Consider the following 26,347-nt stretch of genomic DNA (forward strand, 5'->3'; position numbering starts at 1 on the left):
TGCTTCCATTCAAAACAGATGTCAACTGTGAGAATGGATTAAGGCAGTCCAGTTTATGGTTAAAGGCTCTCGGCGTGCATTAAAGGAGAAAAGTCATTTGTGATTTGACTGAATCACTGCACAGTACAATGCCAGCAAAATCAACAGAGACCAAATACGTGCAGTTGTGCATGTGGAATATATTGTCTTATGGCTGAGTCTAATTTTTACTTACAAGGTAATACATTTTACAAAAACATGTCTGAAATGTGATCTACAGGATCCTGAATGGTTCTTTTCATAGACTAGATTAGAGTTTACGCTTCACTGATAGTGTTTTATGATTCTGGAGCCAGAAAAATCCAGATTTGATTAAAGAGAAGTAAACATGGGCAGACCAGTCGAATGGGTTGAGTGGCGACCGCGCTGATAGGCTGAGACACCTGTCGCGTAAGGAGACATGCGCCTAAAACAGCCAAGTGAACTGCCGGCCAAGTATGTTGACACAAGGAATTTGACTCGGGCGGTCCATGGTTCTTAGCATACACAGAGCTAAAAACAAATACGGGAAGGTCCAAATACAGCCAGACACAGATAATGGGATGCAGCATAAACATGTAGCCATGTACAAGAATTTAGGTATGAAAATAATATTAAACAGCTGGAAACAAACACTCCATTTCTACAGGTCACATACTTGCTGTGTGCTATAAACAGTGGTCAGCTGTGCTATACTAATGAAGAGTACATAAGTTCCTTAATGGAACAATAATTCCCATCAGCCCCAGACATCAACAGTGAATCTATCTAAATATTCTCACAGTCGACTAATTGTTAGCTGAGCGTTCCCTCATTATTCTAACATGGGAAGATTTACTGCTTTTTCATAACATATAAACTAAAAGAAGAATTTTTTTAACGGCTGAACAAATGTGCAAGTAATTTTGACGGGAATCTTTTTTTTTTTTTTTTAGTTTAATTCAATATAATTTTAATTTTCATAGCATCAAATCACAACAACAGCTGCCCCAAGGTGCTTTATAAAACCCCAACAATCAGACGACCTCCTGTGAGCAAGCACTTGCCGATGGTCGGAGGGAAAAATTCCCCTTTAACAGGAAGATATTTCCAGCAGAATCAGGCTCGGGGAGGGCCTGATTATTCGAGACCTTATGTGTGAGGAGAAGGATTTTAAATTGAATTCTGAATTTAACAGGAAGCCAGTGAAGAGAAACCAGGATGCTCTCTCTTTGTAGTCTCTCACTGCAGCGTTTTGGATCAACTGAAGGCTTTTCAGGGAGTTTTTGGAACAACCTGATTATAATTTTGAAGATATTGCACAAATATTTCACATCAAACAGTTTATTGATTAACTGAAAAATATCACAACCCCCCTCATGCCTCCAGCGCTGACCTGTTGGTTTCTTTGCTTTCTGTCTCTTGTCTTTCTCTTGCTCTGCGTACCTTTGGTTGTCTGGACTTCTGGCGGCGTGACTATACTCACCAGTACCTGCCAGGTCCTTTACCGGCACACATGGCTGGCATCAACTAATTACCAGCCTGCTGTATATCAAAACTGGCTCTTCCACCCACACGATGTCACATTATCTGCTGTAGTGTAGTGGAACTCATTTCCTCCCAGGCTCCTCTCTTTGGGTTTTAAGTTTCTTTTGATATTCACTTCTTGTGTGTCTGCTCACTGTCCCGCACCTACACAACTTTAGCTACAGGCCTCTTCCAGCACCTCAGGAAATCCACCTGCATCCTCTATGTCATAATGAAGCTTTTTAAATCTACCTCTAGGCGTTGCATCCACCATTAGTCAGTCAGTTCCTGTTTTAACCATTAGAGAAAATAGGTCCTTTTCAGTTTTATCATGTGTTGCTATTTGTAACTCCAGAAATGTGCATTTACTCAGTCGGTCTCCCCAGTGATAGTAAACAAGAGAAATGTTGTATACCAATTCTTTTAACTCGCATATGAGGAAAATCTCTTAAAGAGAGCACCTACAGGGCATCAGTGGTACTGCAACCTAACTCTTTTTTTAATATAAGTGGTTGTTCATATACAGATGTTTTCCAACACATCATTAAGGTTAACTTTTACCTTTTAACTGTATGGGTGGCATATGTTTTATATGTCCATATGTGTCTCAGATTACATCTCATTAAGATTTTTTAACTTAGTAGAAGATTTCAACCAATAAAGTCCCACAGAGAAAAGGAAAAAAGCTCAAAGTGCTGTGTCATTGTTCTGTTTCTCTTAACCAGCAGGACGTGTCTCCCTCTGCAGCTTTACGGCTCTTTTCTTCTGCACAGCTATTCTTTGTCTCAGTGCCCCCCTCTCTTAATTTCCGCCTGTCTGCATATGTTTTGGAGGCCATTAATCGTCCCCGGCACAACATGCACCCCAGCAGATAATTACAGTCATTAAACCAATTAGGGAGCACATGGAGGGGAAGGTTTAGTCAGCCCTGAGGCCTCCCACTCCTGTTCTTCTCTAACAGGACAGCCGAGGTGGTCCGCTGAAAGTCTGGCAAAGCCTTAAATAAAGAAGGGGGTGAACTACTTCATCCCAGCTCTGGATTAATGAAATTTCCTGTTGGTGTAGCCTTGAGAGACCTCGCTAACTTCGCTGCAGGCCAAGTAACCAGAGCCATTAGCCAGCAAAAGCCGTCTGAATTTTCCCATCTTTTTTGGAGGGCGTAGCAGCCGTTTAGGTCGGTGTCATCAAAATACGTTTTCACGGAGCCAAAAGGGCTATTTTGGTGATTCTGTGGCAAAACACAAAAAGAGATCAGAAGTGGCAGGAAAGGGAGGGAAGAGTGGTCAATCTGCAGACAGTGGTTTTCAGTATGCTCAGTCTATCATGTGATTGTAGAGCTAATATTATGGTTTCAATGCCCTGCACAGTGGGAGTTCTGGCAGAACAAGGCCGTAACACACAATAAATTAAACTGGGATTTCTTAGTTATTCAGAAAGATGGGAGTGAGACTTTTAGTTACTGGCTACATGTGCAGGCAAGCCACAGAAAGTCCCTCACGCTCGCTTTAAGTCACCATGTTGGATGACAGATTGTCCTCCCTTGTATAAGAGAGGTATTTCCCAGCATTCATGTTATGCTTGGCACATGTTTTTTTTTTTCCAACCTCTGAAAAGAAAAGAAAAGAAAAAGAAAAAAAACTGGGAGCGCTTTAAGTTTTGTCTGTCCTTATGAATGACATAGAAAAGTAAAAGGCAGATCTTGTAATGAATCCAAAATAAGCAAAGAAAAAAAAATCCTGCAGGTTAAAAATATGAACATGACCAGCACATATGGTCTGAATAAGGCTGGGCTAAGCTATACTGATGGTGTGAACTTTATTTGCAGGCCTGAAAAATGAAACTTAAAGAAAGAGAGACGTTACCGGCTCAGTTGTAGAGACAAGCAGTTATTATCTGTGCAGAAAGCATGGGGAAAGTAGCTACCTTGACATTTTCCACTATTAGAAAAATACACTTCTAAATTTCAAGAAGAGGGTAATTTGTCCAACCATGCATTGTCTTAACCATTTGACCAATTCAGGGTTGAGGAGGGGGCCTGCTGTTATAGGACAAGAGGTAAGATACAGTCTGAGTAGTTTAGCAGTCTATTGAGGTTTTATAGATACTTTTCCACCATTTTCCACCAATCCTGGTAACAATGTAGGATCAAGTGAATAAGTCTCAGGTCACGCAAGCCTAGACCCGGTCCACAACCATCTGGCAAACATGACAAACATGAAAAACTGGCAACTGTGGCAATCTGCCAGGCTTTTGGCACATCATCTTCTTTGTTACCAGTGAGATCTGGAAACTTTTAGGAATCACTGCCAATCACTTGAGTAATACATATGTTTCCCTAGCAACCAGTGTAGCACATCCAATATGGAGAACTCGGGAGCAACATGGCACGATGTAACATGAGATGCCTCATAAAAAAAGGATGTGTTAAATAAGTGCAACAGTGTGAAAAGTCTAACTAGCTATTACCCAAGTCCAGTCTTAGACTCTGCATTTTAAAGCTTCGCTGTTCGTGTTTTGAAGTCAAATGCTACATTACTTGAACGAAAGGGTAGAGGGCTTACTTCTCAGCTAATACTAGCTAGCTTGGTTAGCAAGCTGCATCCATAGATCATATTGGTGCAATGCTAAATAGCTTGCATGGTACCAGACTAACAAAGCAATAGCAATATTTCACTCATCAAAACTGAAGCCAAAGTTCTTGGATGGTCTGTGTCACACAGCAAGCCAAAATCTTAGTCAAATAATACACAGTGAAAAAGATCCAGTTATATTACTCAAAGTAATGGAGGTGAGGGCTGTCATGCTCCAGAGTTGGTGTGAGGACAGACGAGAAGAAGAGGATATAAAGAACAAAGGATGCCTAATATATAGAGCAACCAGGCAGGAGGAGATGATAAAGACCACAGAGAAGATTCATGTTTATAGTGAAGTAAGATATTGGTTTGATAGATGAGAAGATAGGGTGAGATGGAGACAGATGAGCTGCTGTGGTCACACCTCAAGGGAGCAGTAAAAGAAGAAGTGTTGAGTTGTATGTGTTGTGAAGACAGTGTATAATCGACTAAGACTGAATGAAACCAGTTTGCTCTCTGTCCTGTCAGGTTATGGTCTGCAGGTCTCATGATCCTTGATATTCAAATTTTTGACGTGTGAGCTTATCCTATATTAAATGACATGATTTATGTTTTTAAAAAACTTTTTTTTAGATATCAGACTGAATTTTAACATCATAATTTGCACAAAGTAAGACATAACTATAATAATAATAATGGGTATATTTTGCTTTAAGCTAACATTAACTTTAGTTCAGATTTTCATCTTTCACTTGCATGTTTCTCCATTTTATTTATGTTTATTGTGTTCGCCAAAGAAGTCTTTGTCAAAGATTGTCAGGCCTGATGTTATTGTTGGCTGCACATTTAAACCTCATTGAGGTCAAATGTTTGATTCTTGTTCTTCTTGAAATGCTGAATTTTCTCTGGGCTCCCACTGACTCTCACTGAAGGACTGCTGTAACATTCAAAAGTGGATCTAAAAAACAGAAAAAGCATGGCGGGTGGACAGCTCGACTTTTTTTTAAAGGATTAAAAAGTAATCGTTCAAGAAAGGCTTTTTAATTCATTCCCTTTTTTAATCCTTGGAAATTCCCACATTGACACAGACTGCAGCAAACAGAAGTTGAATTTCCCCAGAAGCCGAATGACTACTTGCTTTGCAGTTAGAGAATCAAAGTAATCACACTTATATTCAATCAAAACTTGGCTGCATGAAGTAAAAAAAACAACTTTCATGTTGAGTACACTGTGCATCATCCGAATCATCCAGTACTGAAAGGCATCCAACTTTCTCTCTGCCCCGAGGGATGACAGAAATGACTGTTGCTGAATGATTGTGGCTTCCCACTGAGGAGAATCGCATACGCGTATGTGGATGTTAGACATTCCTCCTTCTCTTTCTGCTCTCTCCTCGACTACTAAGCAAAAACCCACATTCCCCTCAAAGCCTACTCGAGATTGGTTTCGTTTGATGGACAGAGATTCAGTCACACCAAAGGATCATAAAGAGGCCGGTTTTATTGGCGCTGTCTAACAACTGCACACGGTGACAAAAAAAGGTTTGCACAGCAGCCGGCACTGAGACGTGTTGAGGCGTGATAAAGAGCTGATGTGAATATGTCACAGCAAAGGAATTGACTTTTCTTCAACATGCAAGGTGAGAAGTGGGATCTGACCCTTGGGGTTTTAGTGAACATTTCCACCTGCTGGTCTGAATTATTCATGAAACACTTCCCTAAGCTCTTCCTGTCTAATATCCAAGCTCCGGCTGCTTTAACCACGCACCTTGTTTGGTTTAACAATACATTTACAAGCAACTGAAACACAAATGTCATGAAAGGCTGTAACACAACCTTCCAAGTTTCTCATGCACTTTTGCCTTTTTGCCACAAGGTGTCAGGCTGCTCCTAACCTTGACCCCATTCCTTTCACCAAGCGTTTCGTGATGGGATGGAAGGACATGGGGGAGTCTGGGACTACAACAGAGATTATTAAGAATGTTCCAGACCAGGTTCAGAATTATTTAAAGGATAATAAGAATCCTTGAGCTTCTCAAAGGGTTTCTGGAGGGATTTCAGAGCCCCCAAAGTGTATTAAAAGGGTCAGTGAACACATTACAGCCCTCCTTGAGACTGGTCCTGTGGCCCTGAAAGAGGTTTGAGGGGCTCTGGAAGGGTTCCTGCGGCTGGAATATGCTAAATTTGAAGTAGTGAGTTCTTCATTTTCCTCTTAAGGTTTCTTTTAGGGGAGCTGAATGGATCAGTGAGGAGTCTCTTTTTCTTGAAGGTGTGTGGTTTCTTCACTGTGTTTAAGGAGGAATTTTCTTCACTGTGTTCACTGATTGTTAGCAGAAGGTCTCAGAGGTCCTTAGATTTTTGGAGGAACATCTGGATTTCTAGAACATTTCTAGATGAGATGTTAGGGTTCATTAAGTTCTCCTTAAGCACAATTTTCTGGAAAAACGTCAGTGAAGGTCAACAGTTTTTATCGGGGTTTCATTTAATTAAAGCAACTCATTGATTATATTATTCTGTAAAGCTACTCATCAGCTCATACTTATCCAGCTCTGTGTCAAATTAGCCAGAAAGAACTTCTCTTTTCCAAACATCGAGTTTCACCCCATCTTCTTTCTCCAATGTGCGATTTCAAGGCTCACTTATATTTGCAGTTAGTTATTTATTGTATGGTCGAGAGTTAGGGTCTCTGGGAATGTATATGAAGGAATACCCTGTGGAGTTTCGGCTTAGTGGAAATGATCTGCCCTTGGAGAAAATACAAAGAGCATTGTTTCTTTTAAAGGGAACGTAAACGCAGCACGATTTGCTTCAATGTTTGAGGTCAGCGTCTGCTGTTTCTCTAACTTTATCAGCGCAGTCCTCCCATGTTCATCAGATAATGTTTCTTTGCATCCTTTCTCCGTCCAATTACAGCAAAACGCTTCAAAAGTACGGAGCAACGTGGTTGCCACGGCAACAGGATTTTCCCCACGTTGCCGCGGGTGATGTCAGCAAAGCCCCAGTTACTACTGTGCCAGCAGGCACCGGGCTCTGAGACCAACTTGCGAAACACACAGGGACAAGAAGAGTCGAGAAAGAAAGAAAAAAACCGTTTCAGGTGAAATGAGCCACTGTGTTTAAATGCTGTGTTTAAACAAGGGCAAGAAAATCTGAACATTCAGCTCAGGCTGGCAAGTTCAGAGAGAAGATCGTCTTAAAGGCATCTCAATAACGCCACAAAATGCTTTTAAATGAAGATTTGGCTTCGATATCATCCATAAAAGTTTCATATCCCCGGATAAATTAATCAGGTGAGACAGAATTCGCAAAGAAAAACAGCAAATTATATATAGAGATATATAATTTATGTGCAGTGTGCGCTGTTGGTCTGCTGTCCTTCTGTGAACTGATGCGCTTTCCCCCTCGTCCCTCGTATAAGGTCCAACTATTTCTTTGTCGTCTGTCGGGGTTCTCTCCTCTGAACTTGTGTGAGTGCTTCTGATGTGTGTTGGGTGTCTTCTTGTTTTTGTGTTGCTTTGTTTGTTTTTCTTCAGTCGTTTTCCTTCTTTTCGTTTTTAAGACCACCCTGTACGTGTTTTGCATTCGGAAAAGTCGGGCTGGTTGCTTCTTTAGTGCTATTGTCTTAAATACGATGTCATATGCACATAATGAAATAAGAGATTGTCTGCCCTTCGTGGTCAAAAGATAGAAATGGAAATGATTGCGTAAAAATGAGTGAGATCCACCAGAATCTGCACTTAAACATTTTGCACTTTCTGCATGAAACATAGTTTAAGTCGTGAATCAAATTCCTATCTATCTATCTATCTATCTATCTATCTATCTATCTATCTATCTATCTATCTATCTATCTATCTATCTATCTATCTATCTATCTATCTATCTATCTATCTATCTATCTATCTATCTATCTAATATTATTTGTCCCACAACATACTTGCATACCTCCATCAATAAGCCCTCTTGTCACAGTGTGAAGTCAAATATATAAAGTAGCATGAAGAGTGGGAGGAGAATCGAAGAAAGAGTGGGGAGGGGATTCAAATCGTCACCGAATAGACATTCATGCTTTCTCCCCGTTTTTCTCTCTCTCTGTCTCTTTTTCTTTGTGTCCCCCCTCCCCACACTTTGTGTCTGTTGCTCTCTCTCTCTCTCTCGCCTCCCCTCTCCTGTATGGAGCAGTGCCTCAGCCTCCAGCTCATCAGGCATTCGCTCTTACTTACCCCCCAACGCACACACACACCACCACCACAGTTTCTCACTTCCCTCTGCTCCTCTGCTTACTGATACTTCTGCTTCCACTGCTGCCTTCCTCGCTCCCTTCCCTCCTCTCTGTAGCTCGCTCCTCATCCTCAACCCACCATGGTGAACAGATAACCGCCCCTGCCGTCCCGAGACCATGGGTGCCTGCCTCTGCAAAAGTCACAAAGGTCAGTGCCCGACTCCACCTGCTTGCTCTTCCTCATCTGTGTGTATGTCTGAGGGTTTAATCAGCCTTGAAGATAATGTGACAGCATTCACAGGCTGTTTCAGAAAGTTGCATTATGCCTTTCAGGAATAACTATGCACGTGAGGACGTGGAAAATCATGGAAAATGTTTGATTTTTGATTTTGGCAGATATTCCTGAAGTTCTAACAGCAGAACGACCACCTGAATCACATTTTGAGGCATGTTTACAATGCACTCCATCATGCGAATCCAGAAACTTATTTTAAGCTGATGTCTTATCTATCCTCGAGTGAATCTGTTGAGGCTGCTTTAGAATAAAGACTCTGGGAGAAGAGGCTGATGACGAGGCTTGTGTGGATCAGTGAAGGACAATTGTAGCTGTAGGATGTCAGAGCTTCGTCAGAAGCCGATTCCAACTTGTCGTGACTTGAAGATGTGACTTGGGTTGCAATTTCTTTTTTCTCCTACTGTGTTTGCTCACTGTCTCTGCTTCTGGGGAAATAAGTTAGTGTTCCAGCACTGCCTAGATGAAATAACAATACCTCAGCTGAATGCAGGGCCTCTTCCAGGGAGAACATAGGTAGTAATTTTTGCTGTCAAAACAAAAGGTTCACTAGCATCGAAGACAGATGTGAGGTGTCTGTGATACCTCAGAACAGCAGTCTACTTAATATTTACCCAGTACATGACAAAATATTAACGTCACACTGCAGTCTTATATATTATTTTCAGCTGGAGCACAGAGTGCTGTTTGAAAATATTTTGCGAGACAAAGGTGAGAGAGTGAGCAGCGCTTTCAAGCTGGGAGGAAAGAGAGAAGGCAGCTGTGAGTTTCCAGACAAACAGATAAGAGAGCAGCGGAGGTGTGTGTTGTGTGTACGTGCACAGGTGTGTGTGTGTGGGAGTGAATCAGTGTGGGATTTAACCCCACAAGGACAGTGTATTGGATCAGGAATCGCAATGGGGTTTCTTGACCTGCTGATAGGATCCGATGAGGCCAGAGAGCAGATACAGCCCTGTGCACCAGTGTGTGTGTGCATGTGTAAAAGTGTGCTGGCAAGTAAATGGAAGGGCATCACTAGTCACCTTTTGCTGTAGCGTTTCCATAGCAATACCCAATTGTATTGAAGGCACCTCCCGTGGGAAAACCCCTAATGTGTGAGTGTGTGTGTGCGTCTGACATTTCTAATAATGTTAAGTCGCCATCGCACGGGCCTGCACTTTATTTCCTCCTGTCATTCATACGAACCTCATCACCATCAATTAGAAAGCAAACAGTGTGAGCTGGGGCTGAGCTAAATATGCAGAGAGGCTTTGGTTAAATGACTCTAACAGGATTCAGCCGTCTCCATCTCATCATTTATATATGAGGCTCACTTGACCCCTGGAAGCACATCGACACACACAAAGGAAGCCTAGACACGTATGCTCCAAGTGTAACACCAGGGTTTGTCTGTCACTCCCTACAGAGATCAGCATTCCTGTATCAACACTGCACCCCGAAGAGGGTCAGTCATCCCCTGCCAAGGTAAGTGGAAGCCCCCCCCCCCACCATCAACTTGTCAATACGCCCTTTTAGATTTTTAATGCTAGCTTTAATGGCTGTCATTACTAGCTAATACCTTTTTAAAACCAACAACACAGATCATAGTTTAGCTAATTATCTCCCAATGATATCACCATTAGCTGGACCAGCTCAATTTACGATGACATCTAATATGCTGGCAGCTCTTTCTATACCCGTAACACAAATGTTACAACATTTACAAATTCTCAATTATTATAAAACATTTTTGTCCTGCTGTCTCTCCATTTTTGTAACCCTTTAACATTTTTATGTATGTTTTAAGGAATAATCTTCACGTTAGCGATGTCACAATTAGCATTTTGTAAAAAAAAAATGTATAAAACAACACATGTATTAAAACCTTCAAGTGAAATTGAGGTTAAAGGAATCTATATTAACTTTTTAATTACTGTTATGGAAATCTGAAATAAATCGATTTACAAGCAAACATGTTGGTTTTGTGAGGTTTTGATTTGCCTCTACAAAGGGAACAACAGTGGCGTATTTCTCAAAAACCACGAGTTACAGCTCATACATTGAAACACTGCAACTACAGTAACTTACCCTAAACCTTTATTTCACCTGTTAAAAGTGTTGTTGAAAGCCTACCCAGTCAAACTGGTCAAATATTCAGTCATGGTGAATTCCTCGATTTCTAATTTCTTCTACAATGGTAAAACAAAAATGCGTGCTGCTCCAGGCAGGTTATTTTCTGAGGATAAATGACTGCTATTGTCTATCAAGGTGAAAACTGGGGACCCTGATTTGAAGAGACGACGATTTCACTTGCTTTTGTAAAGCAAAAGAACATCTACATTTGGATGTAATGGGGAAAAAAAGATCAAACTTCCAGCAGTAACATTAAGCTATCAACTCGCGTAGATTGTACAAAACTGAAATTGAACACATTCCAAAAACATGCAGTCTGTCTGTACCAAAGGGAAAAAAATCATATTGTAGAAAACTGAAATATTTTTCGAATTCTGACAAATGATAAGAAATCGCCGTTCTGTGATGCACAAAATGTGAATGTCATTTATTGTTATACATGAAAAACTGTAATATCTGTACAAGTGGATTTTAAACTGGTTTCCAGCAGTCTGGAGTGGAACCTTTATCTGTGCTCTAATGTGAACAGTTTACACCGTCAGCTTACTCTCAGTTCAAAAATACTAAAACCGAGAGAACACTGTTTGAAAAGTACCTCTCAAGTCTGTATTGATTGCAGCTTCTTGGGTGTAAACAGCAGACACGCTTATAATACCTTTTGTTTGCAACTTATTCAGGCTGAGTGTGATTACTGAGGGACTTATGGATGTTATTGTCATTATCACCATTTTGCCAGGAAGAAAAAAGTGGGAATAGTGTGGGTTGAGGCTCAACGTGACTGGATGCGGTTGCTAGAAGAGGGTGTATGCAAATGTTCTGTTGCATGCATATGTTTGCATCTACTGTTTTTTTGCAGTTCCCTGCCCCTGAATTAGGTCAGATGTCATAAATGCATTGATGGCAACCTAAAAGGAAGCTCAGTCCTGAGAAGTAATGAATATAAATCCCTTTTTTTATGCTATTATACTGTGCAGGATGACCAAAATCCCTCCAATGGCAGCGTATCAGACAAAACCAGTCGCTATGACATTGCAGAGCTGGCCACATCCTCTTTACTGGGTGAGACACACACACACACACACACACGCACGTGTTTAGTTTATGCTGTGTTTAATTCCTGCGTGCTTCATCATGAGTCACTGTGCTGGTAACTACGGGAGATTATAATGTCATTTCCGCCTTTCCTTACTCCCTCACACACAGTAATGCCAAGCAGCACACATATTTCCTTCATCCATGTGTATTTTTTCCTTCTCCACCTTTAACTCTGGCTTCCTGCTCCTCGTCTTCTTCCTCCTTTCCCCATTCTGTGTCTGTCTGCCTCATCTCGACTGCTTCCCCCGCTCAGTGGGGGGTTCATTATCTCGGTTAATGTGTTATGCCTTGCTGAACTTTTCCGAGTGAACGCTTCTTTATTACAGTGACAGAATAATTACGGAGGCCATGAAAACCTCATGAATGCAATAGACAAATACAGACATTCAGGAAGACGGCTGAGATGCTGGCACCTGCTTTGAGAGGCTCCGTGAGGCTCCGTGATATGATATAAAAAAAAAAAAAGAATCAAAAGGCTTTTTAACATTTACTCAATCTTAATTAGTCTTCAGTCATCACTTAAATTGGCACTGTAAGTTCTGTGGACGTGGAGCTGACATCCTAACTGCTTAAATGAGATCACACTGTGCTAACGCAAATATTATTGTACCACTGTAATTGCATTTTGAATAATATTGAGCAGCCGTTGCTGCTTTTATTCTCCTTGTATGATGCTGTTTGATGAATCCGTCAGGCAGACGTGATTGTATTAAGAGCCAAAGGTGCTAAAGCGCTGTTAGCGACTCTGGGAAGCTAAAGTCTTCATCAGATTGCAAAGCTGCAATAATATTGGACTGAAAAAGAAATGACAGTTTTGTTATTCTTAGAAACCCCGTGTTACTAAACATGCAGTGTTTTTCTACACGTATGTTTACGCTGGTCTTTAAAATGAAATAGGCTTCGCACTATCAGAGTATGAAGGTGCTCAGTGAATTCAATGTCATTTGAAAGGTAGTCATAATCATAACTAAACTTCAGTTTATATAATGCTGCTGATTCTTTCATCGTGGTATACAGCAGTTCTGCAGGCTATAACAGTAAATCCTGTTGCCACCTCCTAGCAGAAGCTCTTGCTTGACTGCTGTGGCTGGGTAAAGTCAGTTGTAAACACCAATCTGCTTGTCCTGTCATTACTTTAGATTTAATTAAAACCATAAAACTAGAAGCATATTCTTGCTAGCTTTGTGCAGTCACGGTTCATTAATGATACTGTAAAGGCCCGATCTCCTTTATCTGGACGTCTGTACAGCTAAAAGGATCTGCTCAGCAGATCTAGTGGGAGTGTGCAAAGTTAAAATAAAAAAGATCAGAGAAGTAAGGAGGCACAATCCATGCAATGACTTAAAATCAGCGGGGACAATGGGACCGATAAAAGGAAATCAATATGGTTGAGCTGTTAAGACCCAAACATCTTAGCCCAGCTGCAGACTGAGCAACAACTCACTGACAGGTGAATAAAGACTGTTATAACAGTCAAGTCACGAAATGAAGGCATGAATAGCCTTTTTCAAAGTCTGTCGAGCAGAGAAATAGCCTCACCTTTTAAGTACCCAAAAGCTAAAAGAGCCTAGCTTTAACAACAGTATTTATCTGTTTATCAAAAGGAAAAGAGCTGCCGCCGGTCATTCTCAGGTTCTTCACAGAGGTTTTGTTTGTTTGTTTTTTAAATTGATTTTTAAAGGTCTGAGTCCAGTGGGTGTCAGGTGCTCCACAAAAATCACTTCTGTTCATTTAAAGTAAGAAAATTTAATGCAATCCATGTTTTGACACAGACCAGACAGTCCAGTAGGGCCTTCAGAAGAGCCACGGTTTTGCATTTTAAGCAGATAATTCTGTGAATTATCTGCATAACAGTAAAATTAAATATCATGTTTGGTTTTTTTTGTAGATTAAACTCAAGCAGAGCATATACAACGAAAACAGAAAGTGGACCAAAAATGGATCCCTGAGGGACCCCACCTTAAAAGTGAAGCTGGTGTGGATGGTGCGTCCCCCACCCTAACTAGAACAATTCTGTCAGCTGAATAAGATTTTTAATAATTACAGAGCAATACCTTTATTTCTGACAGTGCTCAAACTGAGCAGTTAGAATATTATGCATATTGTAGATAAGGGTACTAATCTCTAAAAGGTCATTTAAATTTTAAAAAAATGCACAGACTAAAATACTTCTGTAACTCAGCTTCAATCTAAAAGGAAGCTTTTAGCTTTTCGGTCTGAAACTGATAACAGCTTTCTCCAGCACTTTAGTCAAAGTGAACTCATTAAATCACATCTCTAAAGAAGCAGCCCATTAGCAGACCTTTTAGTCTTTCTGTGTGCAATTTGAAGAACATACAAAAATTTTGAACATGCCATTTCTTTTTAATAAATATTAAATTTAGTAATGGCTGTTTCTGCTTACAGCTATGAAAACAAGGCAAACTGCTCTGAAGGCTATTTTAGACCAGATCAGTGCAAGTGAAAATAAATGGGACAAATTTGCATGTCATCAAGCCAACTCTTCTAAATGAGGAAAAGTAAACAAAGAGCACATTTGCCTACAGTTATAGATCAAAATTAATGCCCTAGGTTTTCTTGAGTTCAGTTAACAAGTTTAACAAATTAAAAACTTATGAAGACTCCAGTTTAAGTTCAGTTAATGCAGATTTTTAACACAGCACTTCAACTTTGTGTTTTAAAATCTCTATTACAGTGGCTACATAAAATGTAATTGTTCATCTTGAAGCGAGCTGAATGTTCCCGGCAGTTTATTTAATACAAAGTTACAGCTTAATATACAGAATTGATGGTGGCTTTGAAGGAACATTCAGGAGCTCCCCTAAATATTGCACTTAATTTGCTGCTCCTTCCCCAGTGGCCCACCCTGGCAAGACTGTGCTATATTGGTAATAATGTAGTAAGGCTGCAGAAAAGGTAATGCTAACCCATGAACAGTGCATAGAGACATGGAGACAACATAGAGACAGGCAACAGGTCACACTCTTACATGAAATAAAACTGCAAGTTCTGTTGTTGGTGTGCCACCCCAATATTTTTAGTGGCCCCCATATGGCCATGGTATAAAAAAAAGTCTGGAGGCGCCCCTGCTTGTCACAATAGATAAGTGTGAACATGGACGTCTGTTAGCAGGTTAATTTAATGGTAACAATGAATACTTAAATACCCCCCAACAATGCAAAACCCACACTACAGCTCCAGATTTTAAAACCACAGTTTATTCATCTGTCTGTGTTTGCTCATAAACAAAGCACACCAGGAAGTCGTGCTCCACACAACGCAGTATATGTTTTTGGTTTTTATTTGATAAAATCACTTACTCCAGACTTATTGGTTGTTTAAGTAGTACCACTATCTTGATTGCAATACATGAGACATTGAATCATTTATTACAGTCCCCAAGGAATTTCAGATTATTATTGATATGCTTGTTGCCTCTGACATGCTGAACATGGCTAAATGTTTCATTTATCATCTCATTTCCTGTCTTATTTTAGCGGTGACTCATTTTTAACAGCAAAGTGACTCTTACATATTTTCTGTCAGTTTCATTTTTATGACTGCTTGCTTTGTTTCCACAATCACCTCTACTGAAGCTGCCCATGTTGTGCAATAATATATGTGTTTAAGGCCAACTTTGTAGAGTTAAAAAAAAAACTCATAAACTCAGAAAGCAAAAAACCATTGGTTGAAAATGTTGGTTTGCATGAACCATTCAGTATTTTAAAAGGAATGCCAGCTCTACACCAATTTAAAGCTTGTGTATGTGTGTATCAAATGACTTTGAATGTGGGATCAAAAACAGAGCAAAAAGCATAGTTAGCAAACGGATTTGAGCAGCCATTCGGCTACAGTAAATGATAAAGGGGGGGCATTAGTGGAGAAAATAGCTGGCGACAAGCAAACCAGTCATGGAAATGTCTGAAAGCAGACTCTTAAAAGCTATGTGGTTTTTTTAAATCATAAAAGCATCCCCATCCCATCCTTTGTTAGGTAGGTACTTTCAGCTGCCCCCTTATTTCCCATGAGGTCACCACAGCAGATGGATTGGTATATTTGATTTGACACATATTACACCAGATGCCCTTCCTCACACAACCCTGCCATTTATCCAGACTTGGAATTTAGGACACTAGGAACACATTAACTTGTAACCCCCTAAGGGTCGGCATGCGAGTTCTCAAACAAGGGATGTTTTGCATATTAGACCTATGTGTTAACTACTGCAACATGGAGCCACTGGACCGTAGCCTTTAGTTCGTGTACCACAGACCTCTTAACAAGCTCAATCCGGGTTCTTTTTGATTTTGAAATAGCTCACACAGTCACTATTCAACCCAGTAATAGCATATTTCCTCTGAAGTTGTGAAGATAAATCTAATACATCAAATGTGTCTCTAAGGGTCTCCTTTGAACTCTTGTTTGATTGATCTGATTGGCTGATCTTACGTAGAAGCAACCAAGCAAATGTAAAACTTGACATGCTAATCCTCTCTATCATGTGCTTAGCTATCAAACTATTTCAGCTACCCAGGTCATATATCAGCTTGTTTGTTTGTTTCATTTACTATGAGCTTCTCCTTTTGTTCCCTTTTTTCTACAGCAGTTCATCTCATCCTATTCCTAGGATCCACCTCTCTCACATTAATATCCTCCTTCTCTACATCCATGAATCTTCTCTGTGGTATTCCTCTTTTCCTCCTGTCTGGAAGCTCCATATCCAATATCCTCTGTCCAGCATATCCACCATCCATCCTCTGTACCTCTGAGCCTGCTAGCCCTTCACCTCAGCTACGTTTTTGGTCTCTACCAGGTCTTGAGGGAAATTTTTTTCTCTTTAATTGCCGACTGCCTAGCTAAAGGCTAATCACCATTTAACCAAGCCTCTGCACGCCCTCCTTCAGTACATCAGTACATCCACGAATGGTCTCTGTCTGCATTTAAAAACTATAAATCAACTGATTCTGTTCTTATATATCCCAGTTCACTCTGTTAGCATAAATGTCAATCATACAGTATAATCTTATTGTTCTTACAGCTTTACAGAATGGCATAAAATAATGAGAAAAAAACATTTCCTGTTTAAAGAAATATAAATGAATTTTTTGTGTCTGCTGTTATTGTCAGAATCCATACGGCTCCAGTAATCTTAACAGGCAAGCTGGGTATGGGGTGAGATGCTTAACTAAAGGCAAAGAAGGACAATATCACTGTCTTTTGTGCTCCACTCACAACTGCTTAATAGGCTCATTGCTTTCAACGCCCAGCAATAATTGAGGCTGACTCAGACAAGCATATGTTTCAGAAGTTTTCAAAAAGACTTCTGTGATAAGGGGAATTATCTGAAACAACAAAAGCGAGGATGACAAAAATAACATCTTGAAAAAGCCCTTTCAGTTAACTGTGCAAACTCATGAAAATGTTTTACTTCTCTTCACACACAGACGATGCAAATGTGACATTTTGTACATTTTCAGAAACATAATAACAGGCCTCTATAGAGGCATGCAGCAGCAGCAGCAGCACAGTCAGTAGCTCCAAACAGCACGCTGTGCATCAGCCTCCCATGGACCTGGCGGTCCCTTAAACACTGTTTCTTGTCTGCACTGTACCTTTGAAACAGACAAAAAACAGACAGATCTGTACCTACAGATTAACAGCGAAAATCATGCCTGGCTTACTTCTGCCCACTGCGTTCCAGGAACAAATAGGCTGAGCTATGTCAGCCTATTATGATTTAGTCCGTTTCATAACGCAGTGTTGACAGTTAGTGCAACATACCCCGTTTGGAAAACAGATGGGATTTTATTGCTGTGTGCACATAACATAAATAGATGCAAATATAGCTTTTCTCACATCAACAGTCAGCCAGAAAAGAGCCGCAAAAAAGAGTCGTCACTGTGTGAACGCAGCATGAGACGGAAGTGGGTGTCACAGTGTACAACAAAACGCTGAGAAGTCGGTGTTGAGCTCAGAAGGGAAAGAAGAAAAGGTGATACCAATGTTTTTTTTTCTCAGCTTGAACCCAGGTGTCCAGCACATTTGGATCCCTTATCTTATTTACACCATTTCTCAATCCTCAAAGTCGCCTTTTGATTTCTAATCCTTGGTTTTCCTCTAAGCTTTTGTAGTCTTAACATTTTATTTCTGCTTTTTCCATAAATTCATCTCTTTTTTTGACCTTTACCTTTTCAACCTTTCCTTTGTTTGTCCTTTGTCAATTTGACTTTAACTCGTCCTTTCCGAAGACCTTTCAACTTTTGTCTCCTTTGATTAAATTAAACGATGGATCCTTTGAGGTTTTGCCCGGTGATTCCGCAGGTTATGAATAACACATTAGCGTAGAGATACGGGAACACAGAGACTTGATATTGCTTGACAAGACTCCATTTAGGGCAATATTCAAAGACCAGAGGGAAATGCACCTGATTTGTGGGATCCTTCTGGTTAAGCTAACAATTATGATGTCTATCACAACTACAAAGGAGTCCAAACAGACTGAAATGATCTAATAAAATGATAAATGTCACACAGTTTTTGTTTCAATGGTTTTCTAGCTAAGTGAGACTCATACAATACTGTTAAAGTGCTGAGAGTTATAAACAAGACCTGCCTGAGGCGTGCAATGCTCTCATTTCTGTTCTGTCCAGTTTCGTTTCAGTGGCTCGCTACATAAGAAGGCAGCAGTAGAAGTTCTTCTTTTTGTGGTTCATGTTATGCAAATCAAGAATAAATGCTCACCCTCAAGCCTGAATTATGCAAAGCTGTAGAATTTCATGTCAAACAACAACCATCTCATTATAGTTCACCTTTCTCTTGCCCTCTATTAGATTTCATCTCTTTCCTACTCTACATCATTTTCATAGAGCTATTTCATCTTTACATTGCCTTCCCCTCAATTACTTTCTCTTATTCCTTCGTTACCACACTTACTGCATGCTCCATCTTTTCACCCCGGACAACCAAAATCTAATCTTGAGCTTCATCCCTTCTTGTCCTCCTTCCATTATTTAGGTCTGGTGGCCACAATAAAGGAGCACATCACCAAGCCGACGGCAATGGCCCAGGGGCGAGTTGCGCACCTGATTGAGTGGAAGGGTTGGGGTGGATGCGGTGAAGCCAGGGGAGGCGGAGGTGGATGGAGCGGGGCCTGGGGTAGAGGAGGCGGCGCCTGGGGGGGCATGGAGGCCGAGCTGCAGGAAGACGAACAGCTTTATTCCCAAATGACGGACGAGTTCAAAGAAGCTCGCTTCGCTGCAGGTGAGGCACACGGAGGAGTTTCATAGGAGGAAAAACAAGATGTTTTCTGTGGAGATGAAGCGATGCTGTGATCCTCCCCAACATTGTTTTTGTGTGATTGGTTTGTGCCGAGGGAGCATCTACAAAAATCAATAACCTTTAGACTCAAACCTCGTGCACTTATTGAATTTCCCTTTTTTCTTTTGAGAAAAACAACTGATCGACTTCTGAGAAGCGCAGCACGAAATGTGTTTGTTTGGCTTGTGTCTCGCAGGTGTTGCGGAGCAGTTTGCTCTGGCTGAGGCAGCCATGAACGTGTGGTCCATGAGCGACAACACAGAGCAGCCGTCCACCAGCTTACAAGGTCGGTGCCTCCTTTATCGGCGTTTCATTTTCGTTTTTCATGCTGCGATTGTGGCCAATCCATTGTGTCTGAATACAAATGAACCAAATGCATTCATTTCTTTTATAACGGTCTCCGTCTGGGTTTGATTAATTATTATCCCAAAGTCATAATTTTACCTTCAAGTCGTTGCTTTAATGTTGACAATGGATTTTATTGGCAGACAGACATAAAAGATAAAAGAATGAATTTGTCTTTCACAACATACCTGATTTATAGCTGCATAGTGATGTAAGCTGCTCTGTTGTCTTCTTTATTTTGTTGCTGCTGCTTTGGCATGGAGATTAATCTGTCCTCTATTAAATAAGAGCCATGAAAGAATCCAACTGACTGACAGTTACTTTACTTGACATCAAACGTCATCAGTGTGTCAGGATTTATTTTGTCTAGTAGTGGTGGAGATCTCAGAGGAACTGTTTATGCCGTGTGCACCTATTGCTTGAAGGTGAGTGGTGCTAAAACTTTACAGACATAAACAGCAGAAAAATTCTGTAACCCCAAGAATGAACTACTACCTCAGATATGATGGTGTGTACATCTAAAATCTTAAACTACCAATGGTGAAGACTTTTCATCTTCAAAGCACACTGAAATTATGATTCCTAATATGTTCCTAGATACATATATTTAGTACTTTGATATATGTTTGTCTGTAATATGTAATTCTGGGCTTGTTACACTTTCCAGTCGTTGTAAAATCAAAGTACATCCTCTTTCAAATATAAGGTTTTATGTGTATGGACATCATCGACATCATCTGGTACTTAAAATTGCATAAAAAAACATGGGAACATTGCTTAAGTTTGCTATGCCTTAAGCCAGTGGTTCCCAAACTTTTTTTGCTAGGCCCCCTTTGTTTTACAAGAAAAATGTTCGCGCCACCCCACCCGCACGCACAAACACATCCTCCAACCACACACACCCATATTTTTGCTCCATTGCAGTTTATTTCACACCTCAAACATTTAGTATACAATTAAGCAAATACAAGTAATCTGCAATAAATTACAGGTAGTAATAAAATAAACTACTAACTCTCTTACGCTACGTCCACACCTACACGGGTATTTTTGAAAACGCAGCTGTTTCGTCCACACGTAAACGGCGTTTGGAATCGCAGAAAACAGAGATTTTTTTAAAACTCCTTTTTTGCGTTTACGTGTGGACGAGGAATACAGAGTTCGTCTGGCAACATCAAGGTATGTGCCTTTTTTCACGTCACGCTGTGCGCCACATTGTTGTTTATGTGAGATGAATTGCAGAATGGCAGATAGAGACAAAATACTGTTAATCTGACTGTCTTCAGGTTTTACACGCTTACATAGACACACACAGTTGCTGTCCCTCCATTTAGAAAGGCAGAGGCATCACGATGGGATTATTTTACATGTAGTTGTTTTTTTCCTGTGTAATAATATTCAACATTACTATCAATACATTTTTCAAAAAATGCCTCTCTGTGCAAAATGGGTTCAAAAACATAAACAGCTGTGGGATACTGTTTGTCCGTGATTTAGACAGGGGGAACAAATCGTGGCAGCATCAGCCTGATATTATTTGTATCCCACTGTAACTTTACTGTATAAAGAGCTAACATCTGCAAAATGTCAGGAGTAGTTAGTCATTACAACAAGTGTTTGTGAACTAAAAATCACGAATGTGGGATACTGTTTGTCCGTGATTTGAACAGCCCAGCGCTGCTCCCGACGAAGGGAAAAGCAATTCTGCAGGGGAGACCTACCTCGGCACTTGTGCAGGTGAAGCCAAAGGGAAGATTTGCTTCACCATATTTTCTAGTCTTTGGCTTAGAATGAAGTTGGTTTGGAAACATATTCAGCTATGCTTCATCTCCTGCTTTGCGTTTGTGTGGGCGCCCCGTGCTAGCAGTATCCAAGCGTTTTGTGTTTTTTTCCCCTTTTCATATCGCGCCTCCCCTGCAATGGCTCTGTGCCCCCCCTAGGGGGCGGGCCCCACACTTTGGGAAACTCTGCCTTAAGCAATGGTGTTTGGCTATAACGTGCAGCACCACAACACCAAAAAGAGCATATCAGCACAGCACGGTGATGGAGTGGTGATGATTTGAGCTTGTTTTGCAGCACCTGGGCACCTTAGAGTCGTTGCACCATGAAATAATCTCCACACCAAAGTTGGTGTGGTGGGATCATAAGAAAGCTGTGTGTGGACACATGTCAACAAGTGTCAGTGAACTAAAGCAACACTGTAAGGAAAAGTGGGCCACAGTTCCTCCACTGAGAGGCTGATAGTCAGCTAGAAAACTGTTACTTAAACTCACGACAGCTTAAGGTTCTGGAGCTATTGAGTCATGGGATGAACTCAGGTTGTCACACACTACTCCTGAATTTTGGCTTGGTATTTGTTGAATAAGATACGGTGTAATATCTCACGTGTTGTTGTTCAGCCGAGGTTGTATTTATCTAGTTTGTATTCTTTTTTGTGATGTTCTTACACATAAAACCTTAGAACAAAAGGAGGACGTGCTTTCTGTTTAGCATGACTCTTTGTCTTTTTTCTGTTAGCTGTTTTGTAAGGAAATAAAAAAACAACGTACTGCCTAAAATTCCAACTTAAAGGAAACTTCACCAACTGAAACATCTCCTAATTGTCACAGTATGGAGTCATGCTTTGTTTCAGTTAGTTTCTGGTTACATTTGGGTGATTTCTAGGTCTTAGGTTTCAAAGATTCAAGATTCAAAGTGTTTATTGTCATGTGTACAGAAGAAAGAGCATTTCTCTGTGCAATTAAATTCTTCCTTTGCTGTCCATACACAAATGCCAAGTTAGGTAGGGTCGAAGGAACAAGATAAATAAGGATAAGAATAAGACAAGGTATTAAGATAAATAAGGTAAAAAAAAATAGTGAAAGATAAATAAGTACAAAATAAGTAAATGAAGGCAAGTGAGGTATGGAGTTGTTAATGTAAAAGGATGTACAAAGGAGCTTAATGTGAACGATGAACTTAGTGTGCAAATTGTTCTGATGTGCAAATTGCGGTTGAGGTAGTTTAGCTGTTCAGGAGTCTGATAGCAGTGGGGAAGAAGGAGTTGTTGAGTCGAGATGTTCTGGATTTCACACTTCTAAACCTTCGTCCTGAGGGCAGAAGTGCGAACAGTCCATGTTGAGGGGTGTGTGGGGTCTCTAAGGATGGAGGCAGCTCTCCTCTGGACTCTGTGATGGTAGATGCTCTGCAGAGAGGGCAGCGGGGTCTTGGCCGACATCTCAAATTTCCTCAGCCTTTCCTTAGGTTTGTTCCCGTGCCTCCCACGTTTAGAGTGTAATGATTCAGTGTAGGTTTGGTTCTGTCTCCATGTTCATTCATCTGTTTCCCGGTCACATCTTTTGCTCCCTCTCTTCCTTATGTTCTGTCAATCCGCGTCTCAGTGTGAGTCTCTGGTTTCCTGTTTTATGGTGATAGTTCTGTGTGAGTGTATTTTGTTTTGCTTCCTCCCTGACTCATCATGTCTGATTAGGTTCAGCTGTGTCTTCCTTCTGTTGTGTATTCCCTGGTTACCCTCTGTGTATATACAGTGGGGCAAAAAAGTATTTAGTCAGGCACCGATTGTGCAAGTTCCCCCACTTAAAATGATGACAGAGGTCAGTAATTTGCACCAGAGGTACACTTCAACTGTGAGAGACAGAATGTGAAAAAAAAAATCCATGAATTCACATGGTAGGATTTGTAAAGAATTTATTCGTAAATCAGGGTGGAAAATAAGTATTTGGTCAATAACAAAAATACAACTCAATACTTTGTAACATAACCTTTGTTGGCAATAACAGAGGTCAAACGTTTACTATAGGTCTTTACCAGGTTTGCACACACAGTAGCTGGTATTTTGGCCCATTCCTCCATGCAGATCTTCTCAAGAGCAGTGATGTTTTGGGGCTGTCGCCGAGCAACACGGACTTTCAACTCCCGCCACAGATTTTCTATGGGGTTGAGGTCTGGAGACTGGCTAGGCCACTCCAGGACTTTCAAATGCTTCTTACGGAGCCACTCCTTTGTTGCCCGGGCGGTGTGTTTTGGATCATTGTCATGTTGGAAGACCCAGCCTCGTTTCATCTTCAAAGTTCTCACTGATGGAAGGAGATTTTGGCTCAAAATCTCACGATACTTGGCCCCATTCATTCTGTCTTTAACACGGATCAGTCGTCCTGTCCCCTTGGCAGAAAAACAGCCCCATAGCATGATGTTTCCACCCCCATGCTTCACAGTAGGTATGGTGTTCTTGGGATGCAACTCAGTATTCTTCTTCCTCCAAACACGACGAGTTGAGTTTATACCAAAAAGTTCTACTTTGGTTTCATCTGACCACATGACATTCTCCCAATCCTCCGCTGTATCATCCATGTGCTCTCTGGCAAACTTCAGACGGGCCTGGACATGCACTGGCTTCAGCAGCGGAACACGTCTGGCACTGCGGGATTTGATTCCCTGCCGTTGTAGTGTGTTACTGATGGTGACCTTTGTTACTTTGGTCCCAGCTCTCTGCAGGTCATTCACCAGGTCCCCCCGTGTGGTTCTGGGATCTTTGCTCACCGTTCTCATGATCATTTTGACCCCACGGGATGAGATCTTGCGTGGAGCCCCAGATCGAGGGAGATTATCAGTGGTCTTGTATGTCTTCCATTTTCTGATGATTGCTCCCACAGTTGATTTTTTCACACCAAGCTGCTTGCCTATTGTAGATTCACTCTTCCCAGTCTGGTGCAGGTCTACAATTCTTTTCCTGGTGTCCTTCGAAAGCTCTTTGGTCTTGGCCATGGCGGAGTTTGGAGTCTGACTGGTTGAGGCTGTGGACAGGTGTCTTTTATACAGATGATGAGGTCAAACAGGTGCCATTCATACAGGTAACGAGTGGGGGACAGAAAAGCTTCTTACAGAAGACGTTACAGGTCTGTGAGAGCCAGGGATTTTCCTTGTTTGAGGTGACCAAATACTTATTTTCCACCCTGATTTACGAATAAATTCTTTACAAATCCTACCATGTGAATTCATGGATTTTTTTTTTCACATTCTGTCTCTCACAGTTGAAGTGTACCTCTGGTGCAAATTACTGACCTCTGTCATCATTTTAAGTGGGGGAACTTGCACAATCGGTGGCTGACTAAATACTTTTTTGCCCCACTGTAGTGTGTGTCTTCTGCTTTATTCCCTGTCAGTTTGTCTGTTAACTTTCCCATATTTCCCCGTGTTCCAAGTTCCTCGTATCTCAGGTATTCATGTGTTCCTGGTGTTCCTGGTTTTCGTGTATTTGGTTTTCCCATTTTAGGTTTTTGTGATTAGTTTCTCATTCATCTGGTTTTTCATGTTTGGTTCCTGTTCTGTTTTTCGGCTTCAACAAAAGTTACATCTTTTGTTATAATCCAGTTCAATTTCCACATTTCAGTCATCTGCATTTGGGTCCACTACTTTCCACTCCACACGGTGACACTAATAAACACCTGCTGTTTAGGTAACCAGATCATTTACCCTTAATCCAGGCATTCATATCAAAAATATGTACTCGCACGCACGTCTTCACATAGTTATATATATTTTCAGAAGGAAATAGGTCACAGTGTTGTGTTATCCAAGGCAACAGTCGAGTGCTGTGCAGCAGGTGGTTTAGAAAAATTGAATTTTTTTTTTTTCATTTGATTTGAGCAGCATGTATGTAAAGACCTTCTTAAAAAATCACAGCAACCTGTGATGACTCACTTGTTTGTGAAATCCAGATCCTTTTTTTTCCTTTTGTTCTTACAAAGCTACCATCTGACTGATACTGATACCCCTCCACAGCAGCACAGAGCCACTACCTGTCTCAGTTCCTGCTCGATGGTGGAAGCGTTGGCGTCCCTCAGCATCTGTACAGCATTCACACCCAGGCGTATGGCAACAACACTGCAGTCAACCTGGTCCCCCCTCCACCACCACCAATCAGCTCCGCTTCCCTGATGTCCAACGCCCAGGACAGAGATCATCCTATTCAGGACAGAAGCACTGTGATTGCAGAAGCCGCTGTCCGACACGTAGACAGCAGCTCCTTATCCGAGGACGATGTTTTTTACAACTAGGCTGTAAAAAAAGAACTCTTGGTGGCAATCTCTAAAATGAGCCTCGGTGTAAGGAGTCTCAACCACCAGCAACGAGCGAGAGGAGAAGTAAAGGCAGACATTTAAGAGGCGACTCTGTAAATGGCTTTTCTGAAAAGGTTCAGAAGACTCCAGATAGTATTTTCCTGAGAGCTGAGGCATATAGTTTTGTGAATGTACATAGTTCAACTGTCACATTAAAAAAAAACATTTTTTATTCCATGTACATGAAGTAGTTATATAGAGCTGAACAGTCAAATGAAATATGCTGTAAATACCTTGTTATAAAGTATGTTTTAATATATGTGATGAACAAGGCTGTCTTGTTTGTGTCGCGGTCTCTTTTCTTCTAACAGGTGAACTGAAGGAAAAGGTTTCGCTTATAAATTAAGGATTTTTCGTGTGAATAGAGAGGTGACGTAAGCACACATCCAATTATCCGAGTTTCAGCCGTGATTAGCCATAATTCACACTTTCCTGTCTGCGAGCTGAGAGCAGATGCAGGGAGCGGTGAGAGACGAGGAGAGCGTAGAAAAAAACCGAGTGAGAAGAACACAGAATATACTGTGCAGCCGGTGTGTGTTTGAGAGGGAGCGAAGGGAGAGGAGAAAGGTGGTGTTGCTGTTTCCTGTCATGATGTTCTTTTAGCACAAGCTTACACAAAGTGAAGCTTTGCCGCGCGGCGTGCTGTGGCTATTCTGTTGCCTCAGTGGCTGTGCACGGCTAGTGTGATCGCATCCATCAACAAAGTCTTTAAGGAGTTTATTTATTACTGCAGTGCAGCAGCATCTAAA

The 26,347-nt window shown here is 41.1% G+C and overlaps 1 protein-coding gene across 4 annotated transcripts; it reads left to right on the forward strand.

Annotated features, from left to right (window-relative positions):
• Nucleotides 1–7,294: 7,294 nt before the first annotated feature.
• On the forward strand, nucleotides 7,295–25,751 carry fam131c (family with sequence similarity 131 member C). Of its 4 annotated transcripts, none has more exons than XM_087833960.1 (7): nucleotides 7,295–7,386; nucleotides 8,279–8,526; nucleotides 10,016–10,074; nucleotides 11,697–11,781; nucleotides 18,832–19,077; nucleotides 19,331–19,420; nucleotides 25,261–25,751. In XM_087833960.1, the coding sequence occupies exons 2-7, from the start codon at nucleotides 8,496–8,498 to the stop codon at nucleotides 25,533–25,535; spliced, it is 786 nt and encodes a 261-aa protein (XP_087690086.1). In that variant the 5' UTR covers nucleotides 7,295–7,386; nucleotides 8,279–8,495; the 3' UTR covers nucleotides 25,536–25,751. The 4 variants fall into 4 exon arrangements, with proteins under 4 accessions (XP_087690086.1, XP_087690087.1, XP_006785413.1 ...); XM_087833961.1 differs by having other exon boundaries at nucleotides 8,435–8,526; XM_006785350.3 differs by lacking the exon at nucleotides 7,295–7,386 and having other exon boundaries at nucleotides 8,229–8,526.
• The last annotated feature ends 596 nt before the right edge of the window (nucleotides 25,752–26,347 follow it).

Source organism: Neolamprologus brichardi, chromosome 20, assembly GCF_056152115.1.
Source record: "Neolamprologus brichardi isolate AB-2024 chromosome 20, ASM5615211v1, whole genome shotgun sequence".
Classification (NCBI taxonomy): Eukaryota; Metazoa; Chordata; class Actinopteri; order Cichliformes; family Cichlidae; genus Neolamprologus; species Neolamprologus brichardi.

Excerpts from the sequence above, each read along its gene's own strand:
- fam131c (XM_087833960.1), top strand. The coding sequence starts at position 8,496 with ATGGGTGCCTGCCTCTGCAAAAGTCACAAAG. Across the intron at positions 8,527-10,015 it reads CCTCTGCAAAAGTCACAAAG|AGATCAGCATTCCTGTATCA; the intron begins GTCAGTGCCCGA and ends CACTCCCTACAG. Across the intron at positions 19,421-25,260 it reads GCCGTCCACCAGCTTACAAG|CAGCACAGAGCCACTACCTG; the intron begins GTCGGTGCCTCC and ends ACCCCTCCACAG.